At 41.6% G+C, this 25,406-nt stretch overlaps 1 protein-coding gene across 3 annotated transcripts; it reads right to left on the reverse strand.

Moving 5' to 3' along the window:
- Positions 1–2,911: 2,911 nt before the first annotated feature.
- LOC121928799 (arginyl aminopeptidase) lies at positions 2,912–23,889 on the reverse strand. 3 transcript variants are annotated; one of them, XM_042464012.1, is made up of 11 exons: positions 23,311–23,889; positions 15,724–15,864; positions 14,379–14,527; positions 13,045–13,161; positions 11,299–11,534; positions 7,722–7,835; positions 6,554–6,666; positions 5,012–5,120; positions 4,609–4,833; positions 3,987–4,129; positions 2,912–3,546 (listed from the first exon to the last, which is right to left on the reverse strand). In XM_042464012.1, exons 1-11 carry the CDS (start codon positions 23,692–23,694, stop codon positions 3,382–3,384), a joined length of 1,896 nt encoding a protein of 631 aa, XP_042319946.1. In that variant the 5' UTR covers positions 23,695–23,889; the 3' UTR covers positions 2,912–3,381. The 3 variants fall into 3 exon arrangements, with proteins under 3 accessions (XP_042319946.1, XP_042319947.1, XP_042319948.1); XM_042464013.1 differs by lacking the exon at positions 15,724–15,864 and adding an exon at positions 15,915–16,055 and having other exon boundaries at positions 23,311–23,883; XM_042464014.1 differs by lacking the exon at positions 23,311–23,889 and adding an exon at positions 23,087–23,287.
- Between the last annotated feature and the right edge of the window lie 1,517 nt (positions 23,890–25,406).

The following is a 25,406-nucleotide window of genomic DNA, read 5'->3' on the forward strand; positions in this document are numbered from 1 at the left end:
AAGTGGGAGGAGTGAAACCAGGAAATTTTAAAAAGAGTTGAGAAAGTGGGACAGCAGAGTATTAATCTGGACTGTCCTTGCCAAATTGGATAGTTGCAGGGTATGAGGCTTTCCATGTCCAAGCAAACTTTGTGTTCCTATTTATTAACTCTGAAGGACAAAAGTGGGAAGAAACAAAACCCAGACATTTTAAAAGCAGATGAGAAATGGAATGGCAGAGTATCAGACTGGGACAGTTGGAAGGTTTGCTTCACTATTTTTTGACTTATGGCAACTCCATGAATTTCATGTGGTTTTCTTAGGAAAGGAATACTCTTGTCAAAGTCAAATGCTTTGACTTTGCCTTGCTTTGTAATATAGTCTTGTATTCCTTGGCAGTTCCCCATCCAAGTAATAACCAGAACTGGCCCTGTATAGCTTTTGACATCAAACATGGCCTGGTGCCCTTGGGGGCATTTAGGCCTATAGAGCTCCATACTTTGAGCTAAATCCAATTGTAATTTATCTCCCTTTCCCTCTCAGTTCATTGAAGAGAGAATAACTAATTGAATCAATGTGACTGGTTTAAGGCTACATTAATGTTAAGTCCTATTGATTCAATGGGTCTATGCTATTTGAGAATAGCAAATGGCTTTAGCTTAATTCTTCCTCTTTCCCATGGTGTTTTTGGGCTTCCTGTTAGTTATTGGCATGTCCTTCCTTTATCCCCATTGTTTACTGGTATTTCTCAGTTCTTAACTTTTAGGACATTTTCTTTTTTCTTTTTCCCCTTGGGTAATTTCTTGCTTGATGAACAGATTTACCCATCTGGATTAAATGATCAGATGTATGCTGTTTTAAGTACAGTAATTTTATTTTGCTTCTTCCCCAAGTATTTTCTTCTTTACTTGCTGATATTACTGCTTAGCTTCAGTGTTATCTTCAGTATGACATTACAGTATGCAAAATGCCTGCCCACGCTCTTTCCTTGATTCAGTTTGAAAGGCAAATGAAACGATTTTATTGCCCCAGGCACTAGGATTTCATTAGAATGAATAGTTATGTTAGTTATCGTTCATGTAGCACCTTTCAAGACCAGAACCTTCTCAAGGAGATTTAAAAGGCACATAAACTTGACTCAGATGTAATGGGATGGTTCTGCAGATGGACCTGTGTCTGCCTGCAAAACCAGGTGGGAGACAAGCCCCCCCAGCCACCTCTATGCTTCTACGAAACTACCTTCTGGGACTGGAAAGCCCTCTGCAACAGGTTTTACCATAAAACCTGTGCCTTTACAGTTCTTCTTAATTTTAAATTAAGTTTTTAAACTAATATAATTATTTTAAAAAACTAAGTGTAATTTTTATATTCAAAAATTTAAACATTTACACATACAGTGCACCCTTGCCTTACCCTGGGATCCATTCCAGACATCACCACGTAAGGCAAGTTCCACATGTGCTTGAGCCCCATTGAAACTAATGGGGCTTGTGCATGCGGTGTGGTGTGGGTGCCACAGGCGCATGCACCACTGACTCTGTTGCACGACTTTAGTGTAAGCTGAAAGACGCGTATGGCACGCTTGCATATGGCACAGGTGCGCTGTATAAATATTTGAATAAGAGACAATGTTCCTGTTGTATGCCTTCTGGTCATTTACCATTCCTATTGCAGTGAATGCTTTTCTATTGTTGTCAAAAAAGGTAAACTGTATTTTTCCTTATATATAAAAAAGTATTTTGTGTAATTTCATACAACTTATATGCAAATTTTTATATGAAAAATGTGAGCAAGACTTCGTTGTTGTCATATGCCTTCAAGTAATTTCTGATTTATGGCAGCCCTAAGGTGACCATATCATGGGATTTTCTGAGCTGCAAGCATGGCACTAGCAAGTAGATAAAGGTGCTTCCATGGCTGAGAAAGGAATAGAACCCTTGTCTCCAGGGACACAGTTTTGCTCAATACTGACTCTTGAACAGCACTGGGTTAACAACAGTAGGCTGTCACTTCCAAGTCTGTCCCACCTCACTCAATAATTGCAGGTTCTTTTCCTGGCTACTTAATTCAGCAGATTTTTGTTTTTAAATCCCATCCCAATTAAAAGCAAATGTAATGTAGTGTAGGAGTGATGGAATTAAGGGGGAGGAGTGGCCCTCCTTTCCTCCTCTCCACCATCTGCCAGGGAATGCTGGGCTGAGAGACTGTTTGCTTGCCCTCCTTCCACCTGGGTTCCACCCATGCCTGGACTTAAGGAGAAGTCTCTCCCCCCTGGCCCCCAATATAGTTTATATTGTTTTTTAGGATTGGGATGGGGGTTTGAGAATGGGGATTATTTTCTTTTTACTTGTTTTGCTCTATTAATTGTTATGTATTTGGCTTTGTTAATTTTATTATTGCTATAATTACTATGCATTTTTGTTGCTATAATTGGTATTTTTGTTATTTACCATTATTGTTAATCATTGTTTTATTTTATTATTGTTTGATGCATTGCCATGTTACATTTGTTTTTTAATTCATATTTATTGTTATTGCCTTGTATAATCCCCTCTGTTGTAAGCCGCCCGGATTCCTAGTGATTGGGTGGCATATAAATAAATCCTATTATTATTAATTAGCTATTCCAGTTCTAGACTGGTCTGGCTGAACATACCATTCTGGTGGCCTAATGGGGGAAATGGAGGGACTTTCGATCTAAATGTTTGGGACCAATTGCCGGTACCAACCTCATCAGTGTTGGGACAAATTGCCAGTACCAACCTCCATGCATGCAGATCTTTCTGCGGGGATAACTGGATCTCTCCAGCAGATGTATTTACATTTTTTATTCTGCCAGCAATGCGGAAACCTCCACTCCACCCACTGTATCCAGCCACTTGGGATTCTCTTAAAACTCTTGCATGGTAATGGCTCCACAGATTTGTCAGTCTAAGGATTCAACTAATAATTTAATAATTACACAAGGATGGGGGAGTACAGTGAGAGTGTTATTTGCAGGCTAAGAGAGACAGATAAAAATGCAACAGCTTCTGTAACAATCAGTAGCTGTTTTTACTGAAAACAACTAAAGTGGTATTAATGGGTTTAATTTACTTTGATGTATTGGAAACATACGCATCAAAATATTGTGCATATAATGTTACATTTATCTTTACAGAATTTTAAAAAAGAAGGGAAATAACCATCAAGTTATCCATGAAGAAGAAACACTTTCTGAGAGAGCCCAGAAATTTCCAGCATTTTAATCCAATTCCTGAGGAAAAGGGTGGACCGCAGAGACTGCAGGACATGACCCCATGAAGCTTGGAAATAGCATTTGACAGCTAGCCTCACCACCACGTTACACATTCGTCTGCTGAAGCTCAAACAATAGAGTTCTTTGGCTTTGTATTTTTCCTCTTAGCTTTCTTTTGTCTTCAATCCCAAGATCTTTTTGACATAGTTCTGGACGTTCACATGGAGTTGAGGAGCAGTGGCAGAAAATGCTTCCACAGCCAGTGCTCGAGCAGTCTCTGAACCATTCACCATAGCCCGGTATATGGGAAGGGTGTACTTCTGCTTCCCCTGAAATGAAGCACAAAAGGACTTAGCACCTCACGATATACTGCAAACAGCTTCTGCATATTTATTCAGTGTTTAGGTACACTGAAGGATGTGTGGATTGGAGAACTTCATCGAGGATGGAACTATCAATAAAGCTCCAGTACAGAAACAGCGTTCCTCTGTGTATTCAGTTGTTAGTTAGCATAGGCAAGTGTTACTGTCACACTCATGTCCTAGTTGTGTGATTCCCACAGGCATCTCAATGGTCATTATATAAACAGAATGCTTCACTACTACATTGGCCTTTGGCCTGATCTATCATACCTCTTCCTATGTTTGTATTGCCAACACTCTTCCTTCCTCCCAGCCACAAACTGGAATCAGTTTTTAATTCGGTGGAAGAAATCTGTAAGATTAGCATGCTTAGAAACCATCAATATGGAGGTAATCCAACCACAAACCTGGCTCTGAAGGAAGTTTTTCACTTTGCCAAACTCAGCCTCATGATTATTCTTTAGAAGGATCTGGCACCAACGAAGACGCAGCTCTGCATTCTCTGCTTTGGAGATTTTGGGGTACATGGTACTCATCTTCTCAATGTTCCCTTAATATGAAGGGATAGTTATGGTCAGTTCCTTCCCCAAAACATATGGTAAATTTGCCTAGCAAAACTAGGAATAACATGATCCTCCCATTGCTCCTTCTAAATAGCTATTTAGCACAGACTTGTCTCAGACTGTACCTTCTTGTACTGGGAGGGCCTTTGGATTCACTGTTACAAATTTTTAATATATACTTACACCACCATGTTAAGAGTTCTTTAAGACACAAGATTTCTGCTGGTTTGCTATTTTTTTAGTTATCACAGACATTAAAAATGCATGACTTTCTATTCCTAGAATGCATGAAAATTCTCTTACATAAAAAAGAACATCTCACTCTGTGCCAATCCCAAAGTCAAGTTACTTAAATGTCATACTCTGAATTCTAGTTTCTGGAATCACCCGTTTGCATCCCACTAGGCCAATATCTGTAATATTACTTTCTGTGATCACTTCTTCAGCACAGCAGAGGGAGTCTCACCATCTGGCAAAGGGGATTTCTGCAAGATCTTATCCAGGAAGTAGACCAACTGGTATGTTTTCCAAGCAGATATATCTACCGCTTTAATTGCCTTCATGTCATGGTCAGAAGATGCCCAGAGCTCTGCCAGTTTCTCAGCTGGCTTCATCAGCTCCTCTCCAGGTGAAAGATCAGGAAGGTATGGGGGCCAGCCTGGAGTGTTCAGCCACCGATCAAACTCAAAACCTATATCAGGAAAAAGAGGAGAAGAACAGCTTAATAAGTAACACTGGTACTGAAAAAGCAATAGCCCATAAGCACTCTTTCAGCAATTCTTTTTATATAACAAACCACAATAATTATGATGATGCACCCCGGGTCCTGAAACTATATAAGAAATCTACAGATGTGAAATACTCCTGACCTGGAATGATATCCACTCCTTGCTTCTTCAAATCTGGGAAATACTTCAGGTAGAATTCCAGAGCCTCATCAGCTGTGATGCTCTGAAACTTGAAGTGATTCACATAAGCCTGCCACAGAAAGAGATCAAGCTGAATTATGCTGTGGTCTGTATGATGCACCTATGGCACTTCAACGATCATGTTCAATCTACACCTACCTTCTTCAACCCAAACAAACAAGATTTGGTTTGCAGGGCACCACAGGTCAGGGTGATTCTTTTGTCTTCAAACAAAAATTGGATTCATTTGATGTGGCAGAATCATAGAATCCCAGATTTTAGCTGCTGGGCTAACAACCTCACTTTTAAAAAGGCACTTATGGTCTTCTTCAATAACACAAATACTTTAGGACTTGAGAAGCCAAATTCCCTTTGTTTCTGGTTAGTCAAATGTGAAAGACAAGTCTTTATTCCTTGCATTTGTTCACTGCTTTTGAAAAACAGGGATCCTTCAGGGATCCCTTAAGAACTGTTATTTCCAACTGATGGCTGCATTTTCCCCAGAGAAGCACTGAATCTTAAGATGGATCAGACGGCTACTAGAGGTTTTTTTTGTTGGGGGGGGGACAAATTATATTTGTCAGATACCATGTTTCAATTCCAATTTTGTTTTAACATACACACATATTGGGAAAAAGGTGGGATCTAAATAAAATAAATAAAGTTAAAACCAGTGCACCCAATCTACTCTCTTTGGAACTGCCTTATGTGACAAACGCACCTTTATTGAATGACAAGGTGCACATGAGTTCTAGAAATCACATTATCTATTATCAGTGGTTGCTATAAGGACAGAAGAACACTGCTGGATCAGACCAAAATCCTCATTTTGTTTAAGAAGTGGTCATCTTGGCATCCGAAAGGAGTCACAAGCAAGACATGAGCACAGTAACACTTTGCAGCCCCTCTTCCCTATTAATTGGCATCCAGAGACACACTGATTCTGCTCCTAAAGGTGGTATGTACCCATTATGAGTAGTAGCCATTGATGGCCTCTTCCTCCATGGGTTTGTCCAATTCCCTTTTGAAGAGGTTGGTTTTAAAGCAGTTGTTAGTACAGAACTGCATTTTATACCTTAACTATACAACACTGTGCACTTAAGGATTGTGTGAAGGAATATTTTCTTTTTATCAGTTCAGGATTTCCAACATCAAGCTTCACTGTATGATCTCTGGTTTTTATATAAGAGGCAGAGTAAACTGACTTTCTAGCTATTTTCTCCATATCATCCATATTTTATACACTGCTATTGTACTCTCCCCCACTCATCTGTTTTTCTAAACTATTATAATCTTTCTTCACAAAGGATTTATCCAACTCAATGATTTTCTGATTGCCCTTCCCAAGAGCTACAAAATTCTTTCTGAAATGAGGTGATCAGGATTGTACACAGTAGTCCAGGCAAGGTGGCCAAGAAATACCTCTTGGAAGCATACACAGAAGGAGAGAGCTTCCCTGTGTTTCATGGGAAACCCAAACAAATGCAAGGTTAATGTACAGACCTGTAAGAATGCATCAAACTTGCTCTGTTCCCCAACCAAGTGGGCAAGGTAGGAAACAAAGCAGTAGCCCTTCTCATAGGGTGTTTCATTATATGTGTCCTCAGGATCAACACCTAGCAAGAAGAAATATTGACAGAAATTTACAAAAGAGCAGAAGCATCATTACAAAGAATCATTGTTATCTGCTTCTTTTTTTCATTACATTTTGATCCTGCTTTTCCATTAGGCAACTAACAAATAATTAAAAACAAATTAAGAATAAATTAGGTTTAAGATAATTAAAATATAATAACCAAAACAGTTTGAAGAGATGCATCTTGACACCCTTTCTAAAAGTGAGAGTGGGATCTGACTGTAATTTTGAGGGGAATTTGTGTATTCCAATCAAGAAAGCCTTTTCCCATGTGCCCATCTTGGTGATGGTATTCTCAAGTGGGCTTGTCCTGAAGATTTTAACATACAGATAGCTTCATAACAAGACAGGCAGTGCCTAAAACAGAAAAGCTCCAAGCCAATTAGGGTTTTAAGGGTTAAAATCTTCACCTTTAATTAGGCTTGGAAGGCAACTGGCAACCAGCAAAATAGTTCAACTATACAGAACTTTAATATGCCATGTGCTTTCAATCTCTTTTTCATTTGCCAGTTTTGCAAATGGTCTGCTTGGGTTGCAAACAGATGAGTGACAAGAAATAGTGACTTGCTAGAAATCCTAGATCTAAATATGATTAGATCAGTCACATCTAAGAGACAATAATAGTTTGAAAGGCCTTATCTCTCGCAAATCAAGCTCCCACAGAAGCAGTGGTAAAAGTGAGGAAGGACAGTCGCTTGCCTGTATGATATTTATCTCCTTTCTTCCCTATTACAGTAGTTACATGTCTGAGAAGTTCACATTTCTGAATGAAGAACCATTGATATTTATGCCTGAATCCATAGACAGCAGGCCAGCTCTCCCCAATGTGATATCCTCCAGATGTTTTGGACTACAGTTCCCACTAAGACTGATTAAGGGTTTCAAAACATCTGGAAGATATGATATAGACCATTGGTTTTCAGTCTTTGAACTCACAGATGTTTTGGACTACAACTCCCAACTAACACAGCCAATAACCCCAAAATATCTGGGGAAATAAAAGGCTGAGAAATGCTGCATTAGACCAATACAGACCTGGTTCTATTGTCACCCTGAGTTTGTTGAGAGGATGATCTTCCCCAGTGTTGTCCATATGCTGACGAAGCAAAGCCCTTCCTGTAGCGGCTTCCAAGCAGGTGTAAGCAGCACCTGATTTTACAAGACAAGCACCAGTGAAAACTTAGCTTTTAAAGTTGCTATTAAATAGTTTTCATGGTACTCTGGGATCAGAAATAAGTTTCTGAAAGATAATTGGACAGAAGAATAGAACTACTCAGTACTTGCAAATCCCATAAAAATAAAACAGAACCCCCTTCACCTGGTGAATTGCACCTTGTTATTTCTCAGGATGGGAGTCAATTCATATATTCAGAAGGGAGCATGGTTCTCTCCTCTCACACAGGTATATACTTTACAAATTTCCACAGAATATTGACAACATGCCCTGTGAAAATGATCTCTGACTATATAAAGTAAACCTATCAGGAAAAAGATCCCAAATACCTGCCTATAAAAGCAACCACTCAAAGGCAAATCCTGAAATGTAAAGGGGAACTGAAGAGAAAATATATACAGCACAGGGGCACCAAGAGATAACAAAAACTATATCCATTATTCTTCTGAGGGATAAGAATGATTGATTTGAAGTCAATCTTCTGCTAAGAGGAAAGCTATAGAGATATAAAATTACCCAGGCAGATACCCAGTCTCTGTTGCTGAAGAGAGGTACAATCACCTATGTTAAATCCAGCCTTCCTTTATCTAACATTTAACAGCAAAATGGAATGGAGGATACTGGAAAGGGGTGTGGTTAGCTGTCTAAAACTCTGAACAAGGGCACCGCACTTTTTTCTGCAGTTCCCACATGTACAACATCAATTAGATCACCTTGATAATTAATTCCATCTTGCGCTACCAAGAAAAGTAATTTTAAAGAGTCTGCTAATGGGAGTGCTGCACATTTATCCTCACTGTTATGTTTTAATGCTTTTAAATTGTTTTAAATCAATCCAGTCTCTTTAATAGCATAGCATAGTTTGTGTGTTTTGAAATTGCTTTTTAATAGCATGATTGCTTTTAGCTGTATTTTGTTCTAATATATGTTGTAAGCCATCTTGGGACCTATATTCTGAGAAAGGTGGGATATTAACCAAATAAATAAAGGGCATGCAAACAATAATTTTGAAAAATATCAAGCAATTTGAGTAGTAGTTCCCTGGAGAAAGCACAGTTGCTAGCAAAATAATGTGAGTCAGTACCTTTGAGCAGATCCTTTTAAGTAACCTCTGAGAAAGTTCAAGCATTAACAACCTTACTCAGAACTGTGGCTACTCTGCATGGTATTTTAAGAACTAGCATAGTGTTTCTACACCTTGTTCTGTTTTCTGCTGCCTGACTTCTATTCTGTTTCTTTAGCCATCATTCTATGTTGTGTATTCTATTTTTTTAAACTGACTGTACCCTGATAATTTGACAGTGGAAATTTGCAGTGTGCCTTCAAGTTGTTTCTGACATGGTAACCTTAAGGTGAATCTATCATGGAGGTTTTCTTGGGAAAATTTGTTCAAAGGAGGTTTGCCTTTGCCTTCCTCTGAGGCTAAGAAACTGACATGCTCATGGACACCAAGTCCATTTCCATGGCTGCATGGGGATTCGAATCCTAGTCTTCAGAGTCATAGTTCAATTATCAAACCACTACACTGTGCCAGCTTTTGCAACGGTGGAATAAAGAAACATATAAATAAATAGTTATGTTGGCCAAGCTTCATCTTCATGATGCTTGGAAACCCCGGAGTGAAGAAGACTCTACTCTAGTATCATCATCACCAACAATATCACTACCATTCTTCCGTCTATTTTTAATATTTAAGCTGAAAGTCTCATTGCTTATGTAGCCAAAATGATAGCACTCACACACCAAAGCTAAGTATCCACAGGCTTGGAAGTCCCTCTCCAGGGTCTACAGAAGTACAAAGATGACAAGAATTTTAGAGGAAAAATACCCTGAAATAGGGGTGGGTAACCTTGGCATGTCCAGGGGCCAATTTTCTGCCCTGCAATCTTCTGTAGGCCACGTTTGTTGTTGTTGTTGTTGTTAGCTGCCCTTGAGCAGTTCTGACTCATGGAGACCTTGTGGATGAGTCATCTCCAAGAATCCCTATCCTCTACTGCCTTGCCCAGGTCCTGCAAGCCCTTGCCCATAACCCCCCTGATGGAGTCTATCCATCTGGTTTGTGGTCTTCCTCTCTTTCTTCTACCCTCTACCTTTCTTAATATTGTTGTTTTTTCTAGTGATCAGTGCCTTCTCATTATGTGGCCAAAGTACGATAGTCTCAATTTGATCATCTTTGCTTCCAAGGAGAGCCCTGGTCTGATCTGTTCAAGAATCCATTAGTTTGTCTTCTTGGATGTCCATGGCCTCCTAAGTACTCTTCTCTAGAACCACATTTCAAATGAGTTGATTTTCTTTCTGTCCGCTTCCTTCACTGTACAGCTCTCGCATCCGTACATGGTAATGGGAATACAATTGCCTGAATGATTCTGACTTTAGTGCTCAGTTGTACGTCTTTGCTCTTCAGTATCTTTTCCAGTTCTTTCATAGCTGCCGTTCCCATTCCCAGTCTTCCTCTTATTTCTTGACTACAGTCTCCATTCTGGTCAATGTTTGATCCTAGATATGGGAATTCTTTAACTATTTCAATTTCCTTGTTGTCTAGATTGAATTTGTGTATTTCTGCTGTGGTCATTATTTTTTTATGTTCAGCATCAGACCTGCCTTTGCACTTTCATCTTTGACCTTCCTTATTAACTGTTCCAATACCTGAATATCTTCTGCTAACATTATGGTGTCATCTGCATATCTCGTTAATGTTGCCTACTATCTTCACCCCTCCTTTTTCAGGATGCATCCATGTCTTACCCCTTTGCCTATTGGGAACAATTCTGTTTCCCCTGAATTCTGTTCTGACCATGGTCTCTTGTTGCCAAAAATGCTGGAAAATGGGGAGGGAACCATGAAACAGTAAGTGGCCTCTTCTGTTTTTGAAAACAATTATTTTGAAATGATAAATAGAAGAGGGAGGACACCTGGTTTAAAGGTAAGCTAGTGCCTACCACCTGGAGGCATCCAGAGAAGGAATTATGCTTTCTTAATGAGAAAAGGGGAGGTCTAGTGTGTGACCAGACAGAAGATACAGCTTTGCGGAACCACATACAGCTGCATTTTACCCACTCCTGCCCCAAATAGCCTAGTCAGGGCTACACATGCTCAGCATCCTCAGAATGTCTGCTGGGGAAAAGACTAAGAGGTTGGGAAGAGGAGAAAGGATAGACTCCACAGCTTGAACTACAGTTTCCAGAATTCTCCTACTTCTAGAGACAGCTGGAATGACAGGCCAGAAACAAACTCACTTTCTCAGATTCCCCCAGAAGTCTTTCAGAAAAAGGAATTCTGTAGTTTGTAGTCCCCAAACAAAAACTTTTCAAGCTCTCAAGGTGAAATTAGTGTCCTAAACAGCAGCCATATAGTAGTGTTTTGTTGCAGGCCACATTGCCCTGTTGCTATGAATCCCAGTAAGAACATCAAATTGGTCAACCATGATGGGCAACTTACCATACAGTTCTGTGGTGATCCTCCTTTGTGCATACATGGTGAAGCCTTCATTCAGCCAGAACTCCCCCCAATGGGCATTGGTGACTAGATTCCCAAACCAGCTGTGCGAGATCTCATGGATGATGACATCTGCCAGGGAACGATCACCAGCCAAGAGGCATGGGGTCACAAAGGTGATACAGGGGTTCTCCATCCCCCCAAAAGGAAATGAGGGGGGCATAAACAGAACATCATACCTGTCGAAAGCAAATCCTATCAATAAGAAAGCAACTTTTGTTGCAAGAATCTGCTTCTAATATGTCACCCACATGTAATGTGGCAATCACATTCCTTTAAGATATGATAATATCCTGCTGTTACTGCCCACACTACTTAATCACTTTTTAATTGTCCAAATTTACCAAATTTATACTGTCCGTCCCGCACTCTAAGGTCCTCGGGGAAGAATCTACTTCAGCCAATAAAATCTAGGCTAAGTTCAGTCACCCAGAGGGCCTTTTCCATCGCAGCTCCGAAGCTATGGAATGACCTGCCGAAGGAGATCCGTGACATTTCTACTCTTACAGCCTTTAAGAAGGCTCTTAAAATGGATCTCTTCCGGCAGGCCTTCCCTACCTAGTTCCACTCCCCATTTACTGTGACTTATGTCACTCTGTCCACCAATTCTTCTCTTAAATTTAATGAGAAGAATTAAATTAAAATTAATTAAAATAAAATCCTTGCCTCAAGAAGAAGAGCCCTCCCTCCATGACATCATCATCAGACCTGGGAGGGAGTGAAAAAGAGAGGCCCAACTTCCATCAGGCCTAACTGTGAATGTACTCACTTCGCTCTCTTTAATTTTATTGTATTTTATTTATTTATTGTATTTTATTTTATTATCTTTATTTTTACTGTTGTAACCCGCCTGGATTCCTTGTGATTGGGCGGGCTATAAATAAATAAATTATTATTATTATTATTATTATTATTATTATTATTATTATTATTATTACCCTATCTGAGTGGTAGCTTTCCATTGGCAAGAGTTAGTAGGAAAGCTGTCTTATATCAAATGAACCTATCTGCCCATCTCACTGAGTACTGTTATTCAAACTTGCACAAGGGCTGTTGTAGTGGCTTTTATCCATTTTGTTTCTTTATTTTTTAAATTTAAAAATACTAGGCATTGAACCTGGGACTTTCTAAACGCAAAGCTCCCAGAATCCTCCTGAACAGGATGGCCAATGACCATGCTACTCAGCAAATTCTGAAAACTAGTGAAAAAACATTCCCCCCCAGATCAGTCTTTCTTAGCCCTAACCAGACATAGGACTAGGATTATACCTGGGGTCCTTTCACATTACACTTATAGCACTATGATTCCACTTTAATTGCTGTATCAAATTCCTATGGAATTCTTATGTAACTGCAATTAAGAGAAAGGTATTTAAAATTCTCAGCCAGACAGCTTTAATGCTTCAACAGACTACAAAGTCCAGGGCTCCATAGGATGCAGCCATGGCAATTAAAGTGCTATAATTATGTAACGTGAAAGGATGCCTAGAATCATCTTCATGAAAAATATGTACTCAGTGATGGACTCTCCTGATTCAGTTGAGCTGGCTTAAGGAAACGATCCTGGAACATCTCTGTAAACATGGGATTACTGTGTAGAAGTGTGTGTCTATGCGTACATGTGGAGTCCCCTAATGAGGAATCTTTCCTGTTTCATAGCAAGAGTAACTAGTTCTGCAACAGGAGTACCTTTCCCAGACATATGGTCCAAAAAGCTTCTCTCCAGTAGTAAGAAACTCTTCAATCACACCATCATATTCTTTTTTTGCAGCCTCAATCAGGCAGGGCTCAGCCCATACATGACTCCTAGCAAAAAGAAAACAAAATTAACAGAAGACTGTAAAATGTGCTAACTAACCAACCTTAGCTTGTAAAGAGTCACTTGCATGCTGACTAATAAAAACACAGTATTAGATATGACTACACAGAATCAAATTAACAGTTAGAAGGTTCTCCTTTCTTACACCATTTTTTTAGCTGAAGATTTTAGCCACAATATATATATATGTTAAACTGAACAAACGAATTAAAATTTATTAATAACAGCTTGTCCAGACAGGTAGGAGAATAGATGCTGAAGTTTTAACTACACCTTTACAGCAAAGATATCTGGATAACAATGAAGGGCCTATGGAATCTAAACATGCACCCTGTACCCTCCCGAATGTTGAATCAGCTAAGAAACAAATAAGACTGTTCTCAGTAGTGCTGCTAGACATAGATAAAAAATATCACTTAAAGATGTTTGCTCAGCTAGAGACTGCTTATCATCTCTTCTTCTCAGATTCATTCCAGGTTCCAGATCTTAAACATGTCTTGTCTTACACCAGCCAGCATCCTGTTAGTGACACTGTTGCAGTGTATCTTCAAGTCGTTTCTGACTTACGTTAACCCTAAGGCAAATCTTTCGAAGGGTCTTCTCAGCAAAATTTCATAGAATCATAGAGTTGGAAGAGACCACAAGGGCCATCCAGTCCAACCCCCTGCCATGCAGGAAATCCAAATCAAAGCATCCCCGACAGATGGCCATCCAGCCTCTGCTTAAAGGCTTCCAAAGAAGGAGACTCCACTACACTCCGAGGGAGTTTGTTCCACTGTCGAACAGCCCTATGATTCTATGACCTTGTCATTTCTTTGTTTCTCTTTCTTTCAAAACTACAGGGGAGCAAGAGGCTGTTCCCACTGCCCTGTCATACACTCTCCCTATCCCTGTCCATTTAATGGCCACAGCAGAAGCCCCAGGAGCTTGGCTGCCATGGGCAGGGTAGGTGGGGAAAGAGTGACTGTCATGGATTTGCACACTCAGTGTGATTACATTCTCTGCTTGCCACCTAAGAACTCGGCTGTTATTTTCATTTAAATTTGGATATGTTTAACTATGGTACAGTTTTGTTTTGTTGTTTTTTTGTAGTCCTTACAATAAGTCACTGAATTTTTATTTTCTTCCACAAGCGCTGAATAAGTCTAGATGGACTCAGAAATCAGTTTGGTGGTTCACTTTTATCCATGCAGCAGCCTCTTACCTAGGTCCCACTTTAGCTGAAACAATGTCACCAACAACCAAGGCAATCAAATAGGATGGAATGGGCTGAGGCATCTTGAAGAAGAAAGTGTTGTCCTTCTGCTTTTCTTGTGTAATTGCACTCATCACAGCTGTGAAACCATCAGGTACCTAACAGCAAAGGAAGAAATGACCATTGTGGAGTAGAGAGATGGATCTTGCCTTGCCTTATGAAGAGAGCCCAACCACTTTCATCTGATAGCATTTTGATTTCCCCCTCAATGTAACATAACAAAGAAAGCAATATAGTATCATCTATATATAAATCCCATCTAGTATAGCCAATGGTTATGGCTTAAGGGTCTACCATTAAAACAGAATACAAGTAGTCTCTCCAATATCTGCAGAAGACTAAAGGTATGTTGCAGATACTGGACAGAATACTTGTATTTTGTTTTAATGATAGGCCCATAATCACTCGGATGTATGGCAGTTGTCTAAAATATCTGGAGGATAATTTGTGTGTATAAGGAAATATAATGGAGTGAAGAATCCGTGGCCTTTCAGATTATGAACTACAGCTCCCATGAAGCCCTGTCACTGGCCTATTAGGCTGGAGTTTATCTGAGCTGGAGTCCAACCAAATCTAAAAGTTTGTAAAATTATAGATATACCTTAGTCAATGAAATAGATATGAACTTGATTGCTACTTCTTTAACAGAAAATTTAGTAAGAGAGGCAGAAATACAGTAATATGAAAAGAACAGGGATAGGTTCCTACACCACAAAAAAGAACATATAGCTAGAACAGACAATGGTGGACCATGACATATTTTAGACTCTGCCTCCCTCTGGCTCCTTCAGGACTGATAGGAGTTGTTTGCCAAAAACATCAGGAAGGTCACAATTGCTCATCCCTCTTTTATTTCAGCGAAGATTCTAATTGACCATTTATGTTGCAACATAAGCTCAGCAACTCTGCAGTCTGTGTTGGGACAAGAGAACCTCCAAAGATCATTTGGATGCCATCCTGAATTCCAGGTTTAACAAAAGGCAGGATATAACAATGGTAAAGAAATGCAGGGAAATTTTTCCTTCAAGCAATGCTAAACTGATGACATTTTTCCTCCTTCCTTTCTACAAGTCAACTTATGGGATTTGTACAAGATACAAGTATCACAGAGATACAAAATAAACATGCAAGACCTCCTGAGGTATTCTAACTCCCCCATGTCAGTAGCATCATATGAGTTGGATTTTAACATGGTTTAAGACTTCCATGTCTTGATGAAACTTTTGCAAAAAGGAGTGAGTGTGCTAATGTATAATTACCTGTTCTGTTCCATTACAGTTAGAACATAGCTTACCTTTATAACAGCCGAGAATGTACTTTTAACTGCAGGGGTGTCAAAGCAAGGGAAAAAGGACCTATTCAGGACAGCCTGGCCTTGAGTATACATATAGGGCCTCTGCTTCCCTGCTGTCTGCTCAGGAGTAAGCCAACACACCTGACAAAAAGATAGAAAAACAGCCTTCCATGAGCAATTGGAAATTTTACCTGGATTTCTGCAGAATATGTATTCTTGACAGCTGGGGTGTGAAAGCCAGGAAACAAGGACCTGTTGAGTACAGGAAAGCCAGATGTGTAAAGAAACGGTTTCTCCTTCTGGGCTGTTTGATAAGAATCCAGACAGGATATCTATAAGAGCAGGGATAGGATCAAACTGTCAGGCTTTGGTTCTTTGGTTCTCCTCTAGTTTCTAATTACATTAACCAACAACAAAAGCAGATGTTTATCAGGCCTAGCAGTCACTTGATGCAAGCCAGGGGCAGCCTAGTTTCACCTATGATGCCTGAAAGGAACTGGGAGTTTCAGGAGAAATGGCCTAAAGGAAATAAGTTTATCTCTAGATCAAGCAATAAGCATTGTTTTGCATGCTGCATACACAAATGCTGTAGACAGCACAAACAACACTGGGATTATCTGATATGAAGGACAGCAAATTCTGTACTTTTAGTTTTCCAGACAATTGTTATTTCCCCCCCCCCCCCAAAAATAACAGTGGCAGTTAATTCAGCATGTGCACAGTGAGTTAACAAGAATTGTTGTTATGTGTCTTCAAGCTGACTCTGGCTACATCTACACTGTAGACATAATACCGTTTGACACTACTTTAACTGCCAAGGCTCAGTGCTATGGAATTCTGGTAACTGTAGTTTTGTGAGGCAATCTTCTCTCTCAGACAGCTCTGAGAGACCACAATCAACTACAATTACTGAATTCCATATCACTGAGCCATGGAAATTAAAGTGGTGTCAAACTGGATTATTTCTGCAGCTACTGATTTATGGCGAGTTTTCTCAGAAAGATTTTATCGAGAAGTTCGCCTTCACCTTCCTCTTAGACTGAGAGAGTATGACTTGTCAAAGTTCACACAGTGTGTTTTCATGGCTAAACAGAGATTTGAACTCTCTTACCACTACACCATGCTGGCTGGCTCTTCACACTACACTAGCTCCACAATGAGTACTCTGTACATTAAGCTGCAAAGGTGCTTTAGATGTCACAGTAAAGGATGGGGAAAAAAATCTTCCCCTGCTTTCCTACAAATAGGTTTAGACTCAGTTCTGCTGTAACTTTGATTGGGGGGGGGGTTATGAAAATAGGGGACTTGGAAATATTTTTAGCAGAAGCTTGACCCAGATAACGTACTTTGTTTGGTGCTGCTTTTGCAACACTTAAGCCAAAAACTGCCTAAGGAAATACAAGCTGATATGTGTCAGGATATAATAAGACAACATGCAAGATCTCTTTAGGTATTTTAATTCCCCCATGTCAGGAGCACCATATGAGCAGAGGAAAGGGTGAGTGTGTTACCTCCATATCACCTCCAGCAAAACTCGGGGGGGGGGGAACCTTTGGGAGTACATCTCCCAGAATTTTCTAGTCAGCACCTTTGGTCAAGCTCTGATCCTCCTACCATAAAATGACATATAAGCTTTTCTGCTTGTATACACTCTCCTGCATGATTTAGAGCACAAGCAAGCAACTTTGGGGAGCATGTTTGGTGTAGTGGTTTGAGAGTTGGACTATGACTCAGATCAGGGTTTGAATCCCATCTTGGCCAAGAAAACATGAAGGTAAGAGCAAATCTCCTCTCAACCTTTCCTACAAAAGAAAACCCAGTCATAATTTAGGTTCACCATAAGTCTGAAACAAGCTGATGGCACACAACAAGAAGAAACAACTTTGGTTGTAATCCTAGATATGCCTTTGGATCACAATTCCCATAATTCCATGTGATTAATTATGCAGGCAAGGGCTGATGATTAAGTGTAGGCCAAAGACAGCTGGAGACGCACAGTTGTCCACCACTTTCAAGGTTATAAGTACAGTGCTAAAAGCAACCATGATGGGGATTAAGCAAGTGTCTTAACCATTTTGCTCTGTCCCTTTCTTGATCAAAAATGTTCCTTTCCCTCCAAGGGTGTGTGTGCCCTTGGTATCCACTGGGGTTTGGTTCCAGGACATTCTCCACCCTGTGGATACCAAAATCCATGAATGCTCAAGTCCCACTGAATACAATAGCATAGTAAAATGATTACTCTAATATAAAATGGCAAAATCAAGGGTTGCTTTTTGGAGTGTGTGTGTGTAATCTGTGGATACAGAAGGATGACTGTATTTCTACATATGGGACAAAGATACAAACATCAAAGGGGTATAAAACAAATTAAGGGAGAAGATTGATTCAGACTGGGTAAATGGTACAGGGGAAAGGATTACAATTTCCCCCCCTGAATGGCACAGCATAGACAGCATTCCTTCCACCACCAACCTGATGGCTCCAACAGGAGGTTCTGGAGTTTATCAGACAGGGGAAATTGGAAGTGTAATCCAATGGCAATCCGAATGCAATCATGGGATTTAACGTTATTGTGTAATAGACTACTACATGCAATTTAGGGCAATGGGAAGTCAGTCCAAATGCAACCATGGGGTTTACGCTATTGTGGGATAGACTACTACATGCAATTTCGGGCAATGGCAAGCTATTTTCGGGCAATGGGAAGTCAGTTCAAATGCAATTTGAATTCATGTAAATTTGCTGAACTAATGAATTCACGTGAATGCATTCTGGCCCCACATTCTTTTCATTCGAAATTAAGAGAAATTCTTTCCATGTGATAAATGCCCATGAGACTGAATTCCCACATCACACCCCAGCATTCCAAAAACTAGAGAAAGGCTGGGCAGAAGGAGGCAGAATGCAAGCTTGCTTGAGGGATTTGAAAGAACTAGAGGTACAGCCTAACCTTGTACAATTCACAGAATTGAACCTGATTAGCCATCTCCTTCTGGATGGGTGAGAATAAACACATCACCCCTGAAGCTATGATAAAATTGTAGGTTTATGAGTGATGTGTGTGTGTGTGTATGAAAGAGAGAGAGAAATTCTTGGCAGAAGTTACTTTTACTTGCTCAAGTACCAGGCAGGCAGTGTGCTCAGGCAGATGTATTTTGCAGCCTGCTTGGTAGTCTTCTGCTTTGCCACTAACTGCATGGGCTTGAGGCCAGTACATTACAAATTTTCCTTCCACTGATGTAACTAAACTGGCATTCCTTGACTCATATGGTGATGTGAACTCCATTACTACAGACTGAAGATGCCGGGCATTTTATTAAAAGGCCAGCCAACTTCCATGATGAGTGAACCAGAACTTGGAATAGTTGCTCTATGATGATGATGATGATGACAACTACTACTACTACTACTACTACTACTACAGTTACCAGAATCCTCTGGTCAGCATGCCCTCTGGAACATGGGGAGTTTTAATCAAAAAAGTAACATCTCCGAGCTCTGGAATGAAATGATGTAATAAATATGTGTTGCTCTTTAAATAAAGCATTGACTGATCTGGCCATCTGTAAAACTAGAAAAGTCAGGGAGAAGGTAGGGCAGAAGGAATCAGAATTCAAACTCACTTTAGGGACTTAGCCATGCACCCTTCTAAAGAAGCCATTTCAGCAGAAACTCCATGTTGCAAAATACAATCCAGGGAAATCGCTTAAGCATCAGTGTTATAATTGGGAGGTCCTCCAATTCAGTGGTAAAAACTCCCAGATTCAATCCCTTTATACAGCATTTCCATTTTATAAGCATGCCAGAGCTGGAAAAGCTATCTTCTGCCCAAAGCCTCAAAGAGCTGTAGCCTGGCTAGCCTGTTTGTACTGTACTAGAGTTGCCATCATCCCCAGCCAACATAGCTAATGATCACAATGAGGTTGAGAGGTTTTACACAAAGAAACAAGCTTCATTTATATACCGCTTCATATCACCTAAGCAGTGTCTAAGCGGTTTACAACTGTAAGCTAATTTGCCCTCAACAATCTGGGTACTCATTTTAGTGACCTCGGAAGGATGCAAGCCTGAGTCAAGCTTGAGCCCTTTTGCTGGTCTTGAACTCACAACCTTATGGTTTTGAGTGAGTGGCTGCAGTACAGGCATTTAACCACTTCTCACCAGGGCTCCTCTAGTACAAAGTGTCTCAAGAGCACCAGGTTGCCTACCTCTAGAATGACCAGTATTGAAAGACAGAACAGTGATTCAATCAGTATAATGCTGCTTCACACTCAATTGTTGTTTGAGTTCTTACTAGGGTAGGTGTGAGTATAGGATGACAACATTAGTTTGATTGACTGCAAATGACTCTGGGCTTTCCAAATCTTATATATTTAAAATAAAAACACTAAACTGGCTGGGGAAGCAAAGGTCTTATGGATGCCTCTTTGAGCCCTCAAAATGAAGGATCAAGTGTGAAAGTCCAAGTGAGACCACACTTCTCTGCTTCTGCCCTTCCTTTTCAACAGCAAAAACAGTATCTCACAAAGGATATTTCTGTAGCACCAGATTAATGGAGAATGTGCAGACACATCAAATGACAAAGCTACAAAGAAAAAGGGCAAGAATGAGAAGCACAAGCTTATATTAGTTTACACATTGTAAACCACTTAGATACTATGTAGCACCTTTGAGTCTAACTGAATTGGCAGCATGAGCTTTTGTACTTCCTCAGATGCTTTTGGTGGAGTGGAAGTCAGGGACAGGCATATACTGTAAATGCCATAGCTGTGTGAGAATGTCAATTCAAATTGAGAATCCTTTGGGTATGAAAATGAAGTAGCAAGTTCAGTTTTAACATGGTCGTTTGTGGACAAAGACATAGCCATTGGATATGGAAATGAGATGGTAAGGACCAGTTTGGCATTGGAAACTGATCTGTAGGTGGGGAGAATATTTGACTGTAGGACGCCCCCATGAGGATGGGGTCAGATATGTTGAAATCTGTGTAGTGAGCCAGGAAGCCATTTTCCCTGTTCAATCCACTGCTGAGGGGAAGTAGTTTATGGATGAATTCCAATTCTGCTGTACTCTGGAAAAGAAACAGTGGAATTGGAATTCATTCATAAACTACAGTCCCTCAGAAATGGACTGAACAGGAGCAATGGCTTCCTGGCTCACTACACAGATTTCAACACTATCTAACCCCATCCTCCTACACTCATCTGTTCTCTCCACCTGCAGGGTAGCTTCCAAGGCCAAACTGGTCTTACCATCTCAATTCTATATCCAATGGCTATGTCTTTGTCCACAAACGACCATCAACCATAGTTAAAACTGGACTTGCTATTTCATTGCCATATCCAAAGGAGTTTGATTTTGAATTGACATTCTCACACACCTATGGCATATATATATCTATCCCTGGCTTCCACTTCATCAAAAGCATCTGAGGAAGTAGACTGAAGTCTACAAAAGCTCATGCTGCCAACTTCTTTCTTTCAATTAGTCTCAAAGATGCTACAAGAACTCTCTACATACTGATTCTACAGATTAACACAGCTATTTTCTACCACTTTGAGACTACCTAGTTCAATATGAAGTGGTATAGAAATGTAAATGCTATTGCTATATGTCTTTTGGGTTTCCTTGTCTGCTAGAGCCTTTCAAAAAGTTGTTGTGTGTCTTCAAGTCTTTTCCAATTTATGGTGGGTCTACCATGGGTTTTTTTAAAGCAAGATTTGTTCAGAGGGGGTTTGCCACTGCCATCCTTTGAGGCTGAGAGAATGTGACTTGTCTAAGGTGGGTTTACATGGCAGAGCTGGGATTTGAACCCTGGTCTCTGGATTACTAGTCCAATGCTGAAACCACTACACCACACTGGCTTCTCTCAAAACAGAGAAAAGTTAACAAAAGCAGGATGCAGCATTACAAGCAGACAAAGGGAGAGAGCATCAGTGAACAAGAGAAGCTCAAGTGTGTATTTAGAGAAGAGATTCTTGCTGAAAAGCAATGAAAATAAAAAGCACTCCAGTAATGAAGGCAGCACTCCTGAAGATGTATACAGTGTCTTCCTCGTGAACAACAAAAGTGGCTGGAAGAAGCTCCCAGGCCAGGAAGGCTGAATTCCTGAGCATGTGCAGAAAGCCCTTCCCTTCATGAGACAGATACCACACTCTTCCAACCACAAATCTTTAAGGAAGTAGGTGTGTGGATGTTGGGGAAGGACTTTCAGTTCAAAGGGCACACAGTTTGAACCTTGAAAATGTATCCAGGCGCCTGGAGATCAGGATTCGATTCCTTGGGTGGCCTCAAGGAAATCACACTCTCAGTCTCAGGGGAAGACTGCCAAACCCCCTTTGAAGAAACTTGCCAAGAAAAACCCCATGGTAGGTTTGCCTTAAGGTCACCATAAATCTGAAATGACTTGAAGGGACACAACACACACACACACACACACACACACACGCCGTGACAGTCAGTGTGGTGCAGTGACTGGACTGTGAATGTGAAGACCAGGGTTCAATTCTGTGCTTGGCCATGGAAACCCACTGCATGACCATGGGCAAGTCACACTCTCTCAGCCTCAGGGGAAGGTAATGCCAAACCTCCTCTGAAGAAACTTGACAAGAAAACCCCATGATAAGAGAAGCCATAAGGTTGGAAACAACTTGAAGGCACAACCACAGCCACGTGGGCCATGCAGCAAAGTACAACAACCTCCAGAATCCACCCAACCAAGTGATCCCTCTATGGGGGCAATCCAAATGCCCCAAATACATGGTGGATACCATATAATTTGGTGCATTTGGGTTGGCCCCATAAAGGACACTATGGATTTGGTGCATTTGGGTTGGCCCCCTAAAGGGTACCATATATTTTGGTGCATTTGGGTTTGCCCCATAAAGGGCACCATGGGTTTGGTGCATTTGGATTGGCTCCATAAAAGGCTCACCCTGTTGAGTGGATTCAGGAGGTTGTTGTACTTTGAACCTTGAGCACTTCTCTGCCTCCTCCAAGGCTGCAGCCAGGAAAGACAAAGGAAAACCACCTGGGATCCCACTTTGGGTCGAACGATGGATCTAGAAGTGCCATGGATCCAGGGAGTGGACCGGGCGTCCTCCTTTCACACCCTCCGCTTTCCGCCCTTTTGCTTAGGAGCAATCCCAACAAAGACCCCCTCCCTTTGGAGCAGCAGTCCCTAAACAGCGGTGCCCTTTAAGAGGTTTCGGACTTCAGCTCCCAGAAGCCTCTGCCATGTTAGTCAATAGTCAAGGATTCTGGGAGATGAAGTCTAAAATGATAGATCCCTTGAAGAACAGTTTGAGGGAACCACTGCTGAGTCTGGAAGATGGGCTGCATCCACACTGGGGAAAGGACTCACTTTGGCACTTGTCTGTCTCACGGCTATGGAATTCTGGGAGTTGGAGTTGGTTGTGGGGTCCGGAGCCTTGAGCCAGACAAGTGCCAATCCGAGTCCCTTCTCCATGCAGCCACGGATTTATACCTCCTTGAGGAGTGTTTTGTAACTCTGCTTTAGCCCCGTCCTCCATTTTGAATGGCAGGGCGAGCATCCTTCGAGGGGCCTCCTCCTCCTCCTTCACTCACCCCAGGCCCCTCTCCGCCTCGGTAGGCCACCTCCACCACCAGGGAGTCCCCCGCGGCCACCGGTTCGGGCAAAGCCAGGCTCAGGGCGGAGCCGTAGCTGGCGAAGGGGGCCTCCTGGAAGGCGAGGGGGCTCCCTCCTGATGCTCCTCCTCCTCCTCCAGAAGGGATGGAGGCTCCCTCCACTTCCAGGCTGGGATGGGAGTCCAGGAGGAGCTGGCTGGCTTGGTCCTTTAAGCAGGTCAGCTCCAGCCGGACCGAGCCTCGTAATGACCCAGAGCCGGCCCTGGGCCCGAACTCCACGCGGAGGTCCAGGTGGAGGTGGCGGAGCTGGAAGGAGTCCGCGCTGCACGCCGAGGCCGGATCCAGGCGCCCCGACGCCGCCATTTTGAGGCCTCTGAGGAGGGGAGGCTTAAGACTGAGGAGGACTGTCTAGGAGACAACGACGAGGCCGAAGGGCTTCTTGGCTAAAAGGCCCAGCCTTCCTCAGGCGGAGCCACCATTACAGCCAACCCAAGGGCCAAGGCCTTCCCATATTTATCGCACTACACTTATAGTGCTGCTCTTCCACTTTTATTGCCTCCCGTTGCATTCTGGGGTTTGTAGTTCAACGAGGCCTAAACGCTCCCTGGCTGAGGATTCTAAACGCCCTCTCCTTAAACTGCAAGTCCCAGAATGCAACAGGAAGCAGCCAGATCAGTTAAAGTGGAATAGCAGAGCTATAAGAGTGTAGTGTGGTAATCTAGTCAGTCTGCTCGAGGGATTTCTTGGTTGCCCTTGAACCCTGGGCTTTCTCCTCATGGCAGTTGTGAGGGACAGTAGCCACCTGGAGGAGTCCCAGGAGTTGGAGATATAAGTGAATAATAATAATAATAATACAGTAATAGTAATGTATTTTTTGTTTAATTTAATTTTTATGCCGCCTTTCTCCCAAGTTGGGACCCAAGGCAGCTCACTATATCTATATCTATATACAGTGGGCCCTTGTTATCCGCTGGGGTTTGGTTCCAGGATCTCCCGTGGATAACAAAATCTGTGGATGCTCAAGTCCCATTCAGTCCAGTGGCATAACAAAATGTTGTCTCTTATAAAATAGAAAATCAAGGTTTGCTATTTGTAATTTATGCTTTTTCTGAACTTTTTCAAGCCGTGGATGCTTGAATCCATGGATAAAAAAATCTGTGGATAAGGAGGGTGACTATACACACACCCTGTTTCCCCGAAAATAAGACATACCCATAAAATAAGCCGTAGCAGGATTTCTAAGCATTTGTACAATATAAGCTATATCCTGAAAATAATACATAGTGATAGGCCCGCCGCAGAACTAAAGGGAGCGGAAAGATTGGGGGCAATGGTTCGCAAGAAATTCAGGATGGAATTCCAGATTTGGAGAGTTATGATGATATTCCAGAAGAAGACAATAACTTAACTAGGCCCTAGTTTGCTCTGCAGGGAAGTCACAGCCTGCAGACCGCGGGGCTTCCCCGCTGTGAGATCCAACAACCTTCACCAATAATCTCCAACAGCAACTTGCTTAAAAGCAGTGAAGTTTATTGAGATATGAATGAAAGTGATCAGACAGACTTTTTAGTGAACTCTGAAACACAAATCTCAAGCCTCAAGTTAAAAGCACTCTTGGCTGGCCCCCACCTTTTTTACTCTCCCGCCTTCTACTCCCCACCTCTCTCCCTCCTGTTTGCTTCCCAGGCTAGAGAAAGCAGGTTGACCTTGAAGAAGCTCTGCAGATATCTCCTACTAATTAAACAGTGCATTCCAAACCTATTCAGCTATCCCGCCAAAACATCCCAACCCCCCTTAGCAAAGCAAGCTGGCAGAACTACAGTCTAAAGCCATTGCAATAATATGAACAGTAACTATAGTGGATGAGAATATTGATTAGCAATTGGCTTTGGAGTTCTGACACCCGCAGAGCAAAAAGAACCCTTAAAAATCAGGTTCTTTATGTGGCGCCATTGTGACGCCGCAATGCACCAATGGTGCACTTGCAGCGTCACAATGGTGCCAGGGCGGCAGTGCCCATGTGTACTGGGTGGCGCCATTTTGACGTACAGATTACGTACTAGGGTTGTGGGCCG

Source organism: Sceloporus undulatus, chromosome 4 (assembly GCF_019175285.1).
Source record: "Sceloporus undulatus isolate JIND9_A2432 ecotype Alabama chromosome 4, SceUnd_v1.1, whole genome shotgun sequence".
In the NCBI taxonomy this organism is placed as follows: Eukaryota; Metazoa; Chordata; class Lepidosauria; order Squamata; family Phrynosomatidae; genus Sceloporus; species Sceloporus undulatus.